Source organism: Phacochoerus africanus, chromosome 15, assembly GCF_016906955.1.
Source record: "Phacochoerus africanus isolate WHEZ1 chromosome 15, ROS_Pafr_v1, whole genome shotgun sequence".
NCBI classification, from domain to species: domain Eukaryota; kingdom Metazoa; phylum Chordata; class Mammalia; order Artiodactyla; family Suidae; genus Phacochoerus; species Phacochoerus africanus.
Window position 1 is genome coordinate 89,849,981 of NC_062558.1, and position 12,560 is coordinate 89,862,540.

General features: G+C 40.1%; 1 protein-coding gene across 6 annotated transcripts in view; it reads left to right on the top strand.

Annotated features, from left to right (window-relative positions):
• MAPK8 (mitogen-activated protein kinase 8) overlaps positions 1-7,720 on the top strand; it is a 119,046-nt gene extending 111,326 nt beyond the window's left edge. For 4 of the 6 annotated variants that reach the window (XM_047759902.1, XM_047759901.1, XM_047759900.1 and 1 more), the window contains one exon: positions 3,197-7,720. In XM_047759902.1, coding sequence (XP_047615858.1) covers positions 3,197-3,342 — 146 coding nt within the window. In that variant the 3' untranslated portion in view covers positions 3,343-7,720. Of the gene's footprint in view, positions 1-3,191 lie in introns of all 6 variants that reach the window. The other 2 variants (XM_047759906.1, XM_047759904.1) reach the window with 1 other exon arrangement.
• Positions 7,721-12,560: the final 4,840 nt, after the last annotated feature.

A 12,560-nucleotide genomic window follows, 5' to 3' on the forward strand; every position in this document is an offset into this window, starting at 1 on the left:
TCCACTCAAAACCCTGAGAAAGAGATTGTTATATACATTTTACAGATGAGGAAACTAAAGTTTAGAAAAATTAAATGATACAAGACTACAAATCTTTTATGTAGAAAAGCTAATACTTGAAGCCATGTTTATCAGTAACTTCAGAGAGAGCATGGTTTTCTGACTTGCAGCAGAGATTTTTGGCTATAGGCAATTGGGACAGTTATATGGAAGAGATTAAATCTGAGCTAAGCTTTGAAAGCTGAGTAAGTTTTCAACAGATAGGTCTTGAATTTCAGGAAATTTCTGCTGTTTTAATCATCTCTCTAAAAGCTTTTCTACTTTCCAAGAAAGAACTTGGATATCTGTCATCTTGTTTATGAGTAAGATTTATAATGTAGTTTTAGGTGCCCATTTTGTTGTACTATAAACATACTTGTTTAAATAATTTTTGTAGTTTCCCATGACATTTTTGGTTATATTTTGAGTTCTTTTATTTATTTATTTATTTATTTTGCCTTTTTAGGGCCACACCCGAGGCATATGGAGGTTCCTAGGCTAGGGGTTGAATTGGAGCTGTAGCTGCTGGCCTACATGACAGCCTCAGCAACATCAGCTCTGACATGTCTGCGACCTACACCACAGCTCACAGAAACGCCTGATCCTTAACCCACTGAGCGAGGCCCGGTATTGAATCTGCATCCTCATGGATACTACTCAAATGTTTCCACTGAGCCAAGACAGGAACCCCATGAGTTCTTTTAATTCTTTATTTTTTAGATCTTTGTGCAAGAATGCAGTCTTCCAAATTATAATACAGATCCTGTTGAAAATACAAATTGGTTTTGACAGCTCTTACCTACAGTTAGTTATAACAAAAGCTATATTATAATGCTTTAAAAGCTGAATTAATTAATTAGCTTTGTATTTATATATAGTAGTCATATGAATGAATTGTTTATGATGGAGGCTTGGCTGGAATTTGAAAAGTCCATTATTAGGGAGAGTTTTATACTTTAGCATGCTATCCTATTGAATAGAACATCCTAAGTGTCAAATGTTTTAGTAAACTTAATCTTATGAGATAGAGCTGTTGTATTTGTTCTTAATTTATAAGTGAAAAATTTGAATCCTAGACAACACTTAACTATAGTTACAAAATAAGTCAGAAAGGACAGGACTGCAAGTTTCTAGACAGTTTCTGGATTCTCAGTTGTAGCTTGTAAAGAAAAATAGTAGTAAACTAATCTTTTATAAAAATAGTTAACTAGTTATGATGCATTTAGAAGTTAACTTTTGTCAGATTAAGAAATTTGAATAAAATTTTGTATTAAAAAAGAGGCATAATAAAAGTATATATGATAGAACCCTTTTTGTGATTTGAATGTTTCAGTACAGTTCTTTGAAGCTATCCATGATATTGTATACTCTTTAGTCAGAAAAGGTGCATTCTATAGTGTCTATGGATTGAATTTTAAAAGTATATTATCTTCATTTCACTCTGGGAACCTAATGGTCCTTTTTTGAATCTAGTAGGTTATCACCATTTCTCCTTTTCCTCTCTTTTGTCCGGCCTGACGTTTCCATCTACTTTTATTTTCCGTTTCATCTCCCGTCACCTGCTCTGTCCCTTTCGGTTCCATTTTTTTCTGTCTCCCGGTCCCTACTGCAGCACCCTAAAGATTTGCCTATTTCCACTCCCCTGGCTATTTCATTGCTGGATTTGAATACAAGCTCTCAGAGGAGCTTTCTCATTTAAGTGTTTTATTGCCTGTCATTAGACTGAAATGAGGGATAATTTTAAACACTGAGGTGCTGGATTTTGGAGCATTTTTAACGTCATTGGGTCCCTGAAACTCACCCCTAGAAATTCTTATCGCTCATTTTGAAAATCACTTCTTGTATTCCATAAATGTGTTCTTAAGAACTTTTGTTTTACTTGCATTATTTAATATACTCAAATTGGAATAACCCTTATTTTAGTGATCATGTAGTTCAAAAGCACCTACCTAGTTCACGAATCATCTTTAACATGTTCTGCACTCTGACCCAACCTTTAAGAGGGTTTTTCTGTAGGTTAAGAATTCTGGAGTTCCTGCCATGGCGCAGCAGAAAAACAAATCCGACTAGACACCATGAGGCTACAGGTTTGATCCCTGGCCTCGCTCAGTGGGTTAAGGATCTGGTGTTGCCGGGAATTGTGGTATAGATTGCAGATGTGGCTCGGATCTGGTGTTGCTGTGGCTTTGGTGTAGGCCGGAGGCTACAGCTCCGATTCGACCCCTAGCCTGGGAATCTCCATATGCCACAGGTGTGGCCCTAAAAAAACAAAAAGACCAAATTCAGGAAATGCTTCTTAGACTTTACTTTCGGTAAAGGAAATCATCTTTCCTTACTTTATCTGTTTAATAAGTCCATGTTTGCATTTATCAAGTACTTACTAGAATAGAATAACCTGAGTTCACCTAATTAGGGCACTTGTGTGGCTCTAGCAAGTCATGTAAACCTTATGTAAAATGGGGCAGTTGAACTAAGGATCCTCTGAATTAAAATGGTTTTAGTCTTTGTCTTGGCTTTTGCTTTAAAACAAGATGTACCAGAAGAATTGTTTGGACTTCACAGTGAGAAAATATCATAAAGCATTTTTTTTAGGGCAGTGGTTTTTTTGTTTTGTTTTGTTTTGGCTGCACCTGTGGCATGTGGAAGTTTGTAGGCCAGGGATTAAACCTGCAACACAGCATCGACCCAGCCTGCTGCATTGACAATGTCAGATCCTTAACCTGCTGTGCCACAAGGGAACTCCTAGGGCAATAGTTTTTAACTTTATGAGTTATCCCTTTGAGAACCTCTCACCAACAGAATGCAGCACAGTTTTGCATGTATTATCAGTACTATTCATATACAACCTGAAGCCAATTATGACTCTTGCTGTAGGACTTTTTCTAAATATGACTTGGACTTAATAATTCTTACCTTGAACTGAAAATGAAAAATTAGGATAGGATTGCAAATTTCCAGGTATTTTCAGAATTCTCACCTCATAGCTTGTAGGAAAAATTGTAAGTTAGAATTGTGTTGAATATCACTTACGATTATTTTTAGTGAGCCTCTTAAAACCAAAAGAAAAATTACTGACCACTGGAGGTAGTACAGTACAAGTAGCTCGGTCTGAAACTCTGTCTGCAACTGATTTGCTGTTTTGTTTCTCATAGCACAGGTGCAGCAGTGATCAATGGCTCTCAGCATCCATCGTCATCATCGTCTGTCAATGATGTGTCTTCAATGTCAACAGATCCGACTTTGGCCTCAGATACAGACAGCAGTCTAGAAGCATCAGCTGGACCTCTGGGCTGCTGTAGATGACTACTTGGGCCTTTGGGGTGGGGGGTTGGGGGAGGGAATGGGAAGTCGTTTAGTCATTGATAGAACTACTTTGAAAAACAATTCAGTGGTCTTATTTTTGAGTGACTTTTTAAAAATGTAGAATTCATTTTGTAGAAAAGTAGTTTATTTTTTTTTAATTTCAAGTGATGTAATTTAAAACTTAAGTTGTGTTTTAAAACAGCAACAAAACTGTATTGTATTTTTGCTGTAATTAACTGTATAATGTAAACCTAATTATTTTATCATGGTTTAAAATTTTTGCATATTTGCTTTATCTTATGCTGCTGATTTTTTTTTTTTTTACTGAATTTGTAAGATTTTGTTTATCAAAGCAACTATTATGTGGTGACTTGCCTATATCATGAATTATTTAAGATTTTTATAGTTTTTTTATTAGAATTTATTTCAAATGTTTTGTTCATGATGCTATCCTTTAGGGTTATGTGCTTATCAATGAAATAACCCCAGAGGAGTGAGGGGAAATAACCTGTAGCCAGTTATATTCAGGAATAACTACTGTAAATGATGAACGTGTTTAAAAACCTCCAATACTTGCTACTCGCCAATTCTAATTACAACAATTGGTAGGTAATCCTACTTGAATTTTAGCAAAAGCCCCATCTAAATGGCAGTGTAACTCAGAGCATGTCTTTGAAGATACTAGGCGTCAACTACTACCTTCCTATTCCCCATCCCACCCACCAAAGTAAAGTAAGAGAATATGATGTCTTCTGCAAATTTGTGGCATGCTCAAAGCTTATGATCACCTAAAGTCAAGAGGATACTTCATGAATAATACATTTCAATGCAAATAAACAGATGGTTCACCTTTACTAGCTATGAGCCTGTTTTTGTATACACTGAGTTAATCTACTCAGGCTGTAGGTCCCAGCAATGTCTAAAGTCTGGGGTTTCCTTTTCCTGCAGCCTCAGGCCCTTGGACTTACCCAGTTTCCTATTAGAATGTCAGTCAGTTGAGCATCAGTTCTCCAGGTGTTTCTGGCCATTTGATTCTACCTGTGGCATAATCATTTTTATACCAGCTGTTGGGAGGTTCCAAAGCCTACTTGGATTTCTGTAGGTAATATATAAAATGAGCAATATACCGTTCATCTGAAAATAGTAGCACACAGCCATATATAGGATATCATTTTCTAAGGACTGTTTCTTCACATTGAGCAGAGCAGGCAGAAATGGTGGTTATTTAGTCTGAGTCTTTAATTTTTTAAACCTGATTTTCAGTAAAACATGCAATGTGGATGTTGAATAGTGTAAGAATGGTGCTGCTCCTGACAAGTTGTATGTTAACTGTTTACATTTTATATCTGCAGAATTATTTCTCTATAACTGAATTTTTTTAAGTAAAATGTCATTGAAGTCTCATTATCTCTGAAATATGTTGTCTGTAATATTCCCCAGGCACTTTTGTTATTTTTGGAACAAGAGACATTTTATATAATGAACTGGGAAGTGCATACTTAAATAAGCAAAGGTTCTAGGCAGAAAGCCCACTAGAATTAATGACCAGCAAGAGTGAGAACTGGTGTGGCTCAGTGTGCAGCATCTGAAAGTCCACCCAACATGTTATTCATATATTCAGTGCAAAATTCCTTTTGAGTAAGGTATTTTAGGTCATTGTTACTGTGCAATATTTAGGATTAAAGTACATTAATAGCCTTTTTATATGCTTTGGAATAGCAAGTTTGTTTTTGATGGTTTAAAGTCATGATTTCTAGCCTCTTTTGAAGTTGTCAGCCTTTTTAATCAGTCCCTTTTCTACTCAACAGCAGGGTGCACTAATTTTATCAGGCAAATTAAAGTTTTGGGCCTATAACACCTTTTGAATTGTAGAAACGGGATTGGATTTACAACTTCAGAAGAAATTTGAGAAATAAGTGTGTTCTTAGTTTATATTAGTTTGACAGTTAACTAGTTTTATTTCTATAGGATAGATTCTTTCACTATTGCACTTTAACAATTGACATGCTCTCATAAGATTCCCTTTTGTTTCCTTGCTGATAAGCCACCTCTATTGATACAGATTTTGGTCAAGCAAGGAAAACCACCTGTTACTACTGCATCGTTTGTTGTAAATGCCAGCTCCCACTTGCCAACCAGCATGCTTCAGTTGATTCAGAGAAAACAAACTTTTATTAGTCATTTAGGGCAAAATACTTGTTATATCCTGAAAACAAAGTCTCTTCATTAAATGCGTGCTCTGGGTTTTTAAAATGCAATATCTAAGTACAGCTTTCCCTCTTAATTCTGTTAAAGATATACTAGTTCTTTTTATTTTAAAAGTTTTTTGAACCTTTAAAACATCTTAAACATTGATTATTTAAGAGAGATTGCAGATAAGATTTCTGTCAAGCAGTACTTATGTAAAGCCACCTTATGTTACAGCTTTGGTTTTCCAACTTTATATAGTTAACATATTGTCTTACTGTCAGAAAATTATTTTGACCAAGATTTATTATTCAACTTTATAGGTTAGGAAAGAGACACTGATTCTTTCTGCATATTTCTTCCTAGTCTTTTACCCTCTACTATATACTGATCATTCGTTAAATGATTGTGTTGTTGGGATTGCTTAATTATAATAGACATAAATAGAGCATCTCAACTCTTTCATGCTGTTTGCTGAACAGTTTTTTTTTTGGTCACGCATCCTCAGCTGCTGATTGTACCTGGTATGCGCTCTTCTAAGTTGGTAAAGGCACAGTGCATTCACACCAGACTTTCCAAGAAAAATGCCAGCCTCTTTAGTGAGAAGGCTACCACACAACCCCCTGAACAATATCAAGAGTGTTGATTGTGTGTAAAGCAGAGGACTTTCCCTTAAGCCTTTTCCATTATTTTGTTCCTTGCTAATTCTGCTGTGTTGTCTAAAAAGGTGAAGAGGACATCAATGTCTGATAGTGAAATCGGCAGCAGGCAAGTGAAGCTGTTTGGGGTTACAGTTAAGACTTGGTATATTTGCTATTGGCCAGTATATGCTACACTATGAAGACCTAACTACTCATTGTTGCCTAGGCACAAGCCTGTACAACATTTTGAGGTAAAAACATAGTCTATTTTCAAAAATACTGTTGTAGTTTGTGAGTGTTGTTCATTAGTCACACATTAGCTGTAGAGTGAATGCATGACGCCCCATGACCCCAGTAAAATCTTACCGGTAGAAAAACCAGAACCACTGTTCTGTCATTAGCAGCCCTCTTAAATGTTGCCTCCAGATCCTTTACATTTTAGCATACATTGTGTTTCTACTGATCTCTCTTAGATTTTTCCTGAATCGGAGGAAACTATTTTTTCCTTAAATAGCGGGAAAGATGAAGAGGTAAAGGGCATTGAAGCAGAAATGTATAGTTTGGGGTACGATTTGAAAAAACTGGTAAGGAAAACAAACGTCCTAATTAATTTCAAGCTAACTGCTCTTAGTTAAGTGCTCTTAAGGAGAGTCTAGTAAGAGTAACACTTTCTGGCCATTTCTGGTTTAGATTCTCTTTGTTACTGAAACTTCTGAGAAATAGTACCTGTGGATTAGTTTTGCACAATGTTCTATTCTCACAATAACTTACAAATTAAACTAGGTTTTTATTGAACTACCTCACACTAATTTTCTATGCTTTCCCAAGTAAGCAGTTGCCCTTACTGTTAGATCTTCACTGAGTGTGAATTATAAATGTGTGTTAAATACTTTATAGCCAATGTTGACACAATACCAGTAAGTATGTAAAATATATACCTTGCATCAGTAAGAGAGACTCACCTGTAAAATCTTTCACTGTATATCTTGGAAAGTTGTGTTAGATGTGCTCGTTGGACATTATTACTGTCTGTTTTTGTAAGTAGAAACCTGCTCGTGATATCAGTCCATTCTTTACATTTTGCAAAAGGAATAAATCTTAGTAAATTTTACGAAGAAATAAATTACTTTTGTAGGCTTGATATTTGGTATATTTTTGAGAAGCTCTTAATCTTTTAGCTGAATGAAGTTAAACTGAACTAGCTGTCTACCCTGGACTGTGACATCTATTTTCTCATTATAGTTTATCCTGTTCAACAGGTTTTGCAGCCTGAAACCTAGGTATGATAATTGACATTTGCTTTTCTCCCTATATGATGCCATTCCTTCTTCATTCCTCTTCCTTCCCTGTGTTCCGTTCCTTCTCTTTTCCCCTCCTCTATACAAAACAAAATGGGGCACTTTGTAGGGAATGCTGAGATAATGATTGTGGTTTTAATCATTCATGCCCTAGTCATTAAACATGCACCACTGGAATGTAAACAATGTTATCTAGTATGCTAATTCGTTATTTTAAATAAAAAAGAAAAAAGTGGTATGAAAATTATGAAATTAAGAGTTTTTTTCATTGAAAACAAAATATAAATTTGTGGCAAAAAGTTTTCCTGGGCAATTTTAAGAATTTCTATGGATTGGGATCGAAGGGAATACTGACATTCTCTTAGATTTTAGATTTTATACAAATTGCAAAGAGCCTAAACCTTGGTTTTCTGATTTATCTGCTTTTGCTTTTCTGGTGTGTGAACTTAGCTAGAGAAACATTATTTAAAAAGGGAATTTGCTTCAATGCCCTTAACCTATTTCTTGGTAACCGTGTTAGAGAGAGAGCAGCCATCATAGCCATTTGTCAAGAATAAGTAAGAAGGATTTTTTTCAAAACAGACCAGGATTTCAGCTCTCAGCACATTTCCGGCTTTGCCATGCAGGTGTTCTGTTTGCGTACACTGGGCAGGCTGCTTGCTGCACATGTCCAGTCTCTCTGAAATGACACTCCTCCGTCTTGCTGAACTATTGCTCTAGAGAACCCTCGTGTCCAGGAGCTCACGCCCCCGCCCCCCCTCAGCCTGCACTCATACTTCCCTGCTCTGAGGAAAGGATGGGCTGGGAGTTACTAAGAAGGGAACTGGGAAGACCAGGAGACCACTGATGGAGGCCAGAAGGGGATGAGGAAGTGGAGGACGGGCGTGTCACGCAGTCAGAGCAGTTAGATCGGTCTTCATGGAGAGCTTACTCTATGCCAGGCACTAAGTGCTGGGACTGCAGGAGCTTAGAGTCTTCACAACAACTTTATGAGGTAAGAACTATTACTCTCCCTTCTTACTAGGTGATTAACTGAAGCAGAGAGATGCTGAGTAACTTGCTCAGGGCTACACAACCAGCAATGTGGTAGGACCAAGACCTGAATCTGGGTGGTCTGACTCTAGTTTTCACTGTGTAACCACTGCTCTACTGCCTGAGAAGTTTTATGTGAATAAAGGGTTTTGTATTCAAATAAATTTGGGAGCTGCTAATAAAAGGTAAGCATGTTTATCATTTTTCAGGGCTTTTCTGAAAGAGTTTAGTATTTGTTTCCATAAACCTACCTGCAACTGTGTCCTTGTCCTCCATCTTCCTACCTCCTCTGTGAAGCCAGCTCTTCTGCTTCCTATCTTTTTTTAGACTTCCCCTCCCATTGTTTCTGGCTTTTGCTTTTTTTTTGTTCTGTGCCTTTGTTAGGGCCACACTTGTAGCATAAGAAGTTCCCGGGCTGGGGTTGAATTGGAGCTGCAGCTGCCGGCCTACACCACAGCCACAGCAATGTGGGATCCAAGCCTTGTCTGTGGCCTACACCGCAGCTCATGGCAACACCGAATCCTTAATCCCTGAGCGAGGCCAGGGGTCAAACCCACATCCTCATGGATACTAATCGGGTTTGTTACCACTGAACCACAACAGGAACTCCCTGCTGACTTCTTCACTAGTCTCTGCTGAGTCGTTCTTGGCAGCACACAAGTGTACTCTAGTAATCCCCTTTAAAAGCTGTTCCTTGCCCCCCTCCACTTTACCACCCTTTTTCTCTGCTCACATTCACATCCACACTTATGAAAAGGCTGGTGTGGTCACATGTCTTCCCTGCACCTCTCATTCAGTCTTCAGCTCATTCCTGTCTAGCCTCTGGCTTGTCACTCCACTCCACTTAGCCTGAACCACACCGATAGTTCCCTGACTAGTTTCCCTCCCACCCCCCACCCCCAATTTCATCCACTGTCTACCACTGACCAAAGGAGCCTGAGTGAAATGCAAGCCAGTTCATGTCCGCATATTTAAAGCTCTTGCGTGCTTTCCTATAACCCTTTGAATAAAAATCAAAAGAGTTTCTGCTGTGGTGCAGTGGCTTATGATCTGGTTTGTCTCCGTAAGGTGCTGCTTCAATCCCTGGCTCGGCACAGTGGCTTAAAAATCCAGCATTGCTGCAGCTCTGGCTCACATTTGATCCCTGGCCTGGGAACTGTTATATGCCTTTGGGGTGGCCAAGAAATGAAAACAAAAAAAAAAAAAAAAATTACTGTGGAAGACAGGGCCCTTCAGTGTCTGGCCCCTGCCTGGTTCTAGGCCTGTCCATCTCCCACCACACCAGCAAGGGTGCTGGCACGCGTGCCAGCTTCTGTAGCTGTTCCCCTTCTGCCTGCAGCTGTCTGGTTGCCATGTTCCTTCCTGTCCTTCAGTCTCAGTTCTGTCACAAAGGGACAGTGTCATGTGTCTTAGCTTACAGCTAAGTGGCTATGACAGTTACCCACACCACTGCTGCTGCCACCTCTCACTGTCCCTTTGTGGCAGAACTACCTAGTATATTGGGAGAACTCTCCAGGGAGGTGGGGCCCTATATCAAAAGGAGAGGGAGTCAGTGAAACCTATTGTTACTGACTTCTTTTATTGCCCACAGATGAGGGAGCCAGATACTATGAACTCCATTCTGAAGCCCTTTTTCTGTGTGGAGTAAACACAGTTCACATGTGGTCCATTATTCCAACAGCCAGGTAAAGCAAGTAAAATCTCTCCCTTCTTTGTGTCTCTGCCCCTCATTCATACACACATCTTTAAAATTGTATTATTATTTTGCCTTTTTAGGGCAGTTCCTGCAGCACATGGAAATTCCAAGACTAGGGGTCAAATCAGAGCTAGAGCTGCCAGCCTACACCACAGCCACAGCAACGCTGGATCCTTAACCCACTGAGCAAAGTGAGGCCAGGGATCGAGTCCGAGTCCTCATGGATACTAGTGGGGTTTGTTAACCACTGAGCCATGGCGGGAACGCCTGTATTCCAACGTCTTTAAAAAGGGAGTTTTGTCTTTTGAAATAAGGCAACTCCCTTTTTCCTATAGTATGAGACTTAAAATTTCCATTTTTTTCTTTAGAGTGAAACACAAATTTTAAAACTCTTGAAGTACTTTGTGAGCAGAATCCTAAATTTTTACCATTTTTCCACTACTCTATGGTTGATTCATCCATAATTTGACAATTTTTTAGTAAGTTGCCTTTATTGTATCTTTCTAAAGCATTCACGTAGGTTATCAAAATACTCCCCATCTATATTCATGCTTATAATTCATTGGTTTACTTAATATTAAATAATATTATGATAATAGGTACAACTTGAATTCATAGGTTTGGGAAGGTTTCTATAAATGTAACAACTAGGGAGAATGAAGTAGATGGGGACAGGGTGCTAGGTCAGAGCCCCTCAGCCTCAGTGCTCAGCATGTTTTACAGGCAGAGGCCAGTATGTTTTCAAGCCAGAATGGAGAGTGCTAGTTAAATGGGAATTGGAGGACAGAATGTTTACTGAATATTGCCAAATAGTTTTCAAAGAAAAATCGCATTTGCAGTTCTTAGTTTTGCCAGCAGATGGCAGATGTAGCTCATAAGCTGGTTTTGGCTGAAGACTTGGTTGGAAGCTGTGACTTTGCCTCTGTTAGTAGCTAAGAGAAGACAGCCAGCCTTCCTTTCATCATGCCTCCCTTTTGGTCTTTTCTGCTCCTTTGATAGCCTAGGTTCACTCTAGGTCAAAGTCGACAGAATTCTAGGGCTGTGGTGAAGGAACTCAGGACCATAAAATAAACAGGTGTTCCTACCTCAAGTTTCCTAGCCTTGGTTTCTCCTCTGAATGGGGAGCTCGTGGCTAATTCCTATCTTACTGAGTTGTTGTTTGGAATCAGTTACTTCGTATTCTTCTCCTTGAATAGAGGAGGGCAGTATTTCCTTCTGGGAAAGCTGGTCCTCCAGACTGACTGCTGTGATGGCAGTGGACCTGAGAGCAGATTCAGGTGTTACTCTCTACTGCTCCCACTCCTCAGTGCTCCTCAAGAGAACTCTGGCCACTGATGCTGCTCAGGGCCCTCGGAAGGCACCTGTCCTCTTAGCTGGAAAGGCCAACATTGGCCCAGCAGACAGTCATCAGCCTGCCTTCCCACTGCTGCAGTTACTAGTCAGCCTGGGGCCTGTGGGCTCGCACCTTTTGGTGGAGAGCCAGCCCTTCTGGGAGCACTGGAACCCTTGCATTTAGAGCGTTGCTGTGATACTTTATATCTGACTTCAGGTGGGTAGGTGGTTGGGCCTGAATGACTTCTCCAGAGATGGTGGTCAGAAATTGGGGCACTTTGGTTACCCTCAAACTCCCTGACACCACTGCAGTTTACTGCTGGGGGTCATGTGAGGTGATAGGTAAGGACACCATGAGCAGAAGTGAATGAAGGGACACTGGTGCTAGCACTGCCTGTACTCCAGAAGCCAGTCCCTTTTGCTCAGAGGTGGCATCTTTGGTGCCTCTGAAGGCCCATCCCAAGGAGATCTGGCCCAGGCCTGGCTGTGTGTAGCGGTGGCCAGGGAAAGTCTTTCTTGAAAGATCTGCCCCAGTGGAGCCTTGAAGTCTGAGGATGAACTAGAGGAAGGTGAACAGGTAGGCCAGCAGTAGGATTATCACCAGCTTGAGGGAGATGGGCCCATCTGGGGCGTGGGCACCTGGAGGACAGAGAACAGGCACTTCCCATCACTTTGGCTCCCCTCTCCTTTAGATGAACGCCTGTCACCCTGCACACGCCTGGGGTGCAGAAGCAGGGGGTGCAGCCCCCCATGCTGAGCTCAGCTCAGACTCATAGGCTCTGGCTCTGGAGCCAAACAAAGGAAAATAGCTTTCAGTGGAAGGCCTGCAAGGAATTCCAGGACATATAGCAGCTGCAGAGCCCCAGGTGGCTCAGAGGGGAGAGGCAGCAGTAAGGAAAACCATCCTGAGATCACACAGATCTGCCTCAGTCCAGCTTCAGTGACCAAGGTAATACTGGGTGCTCCTTAGAGAGCTTCACATCTGACTCATGAAGGCCCCATGCCATCCCACCCACGGGACTCCCAACCCTG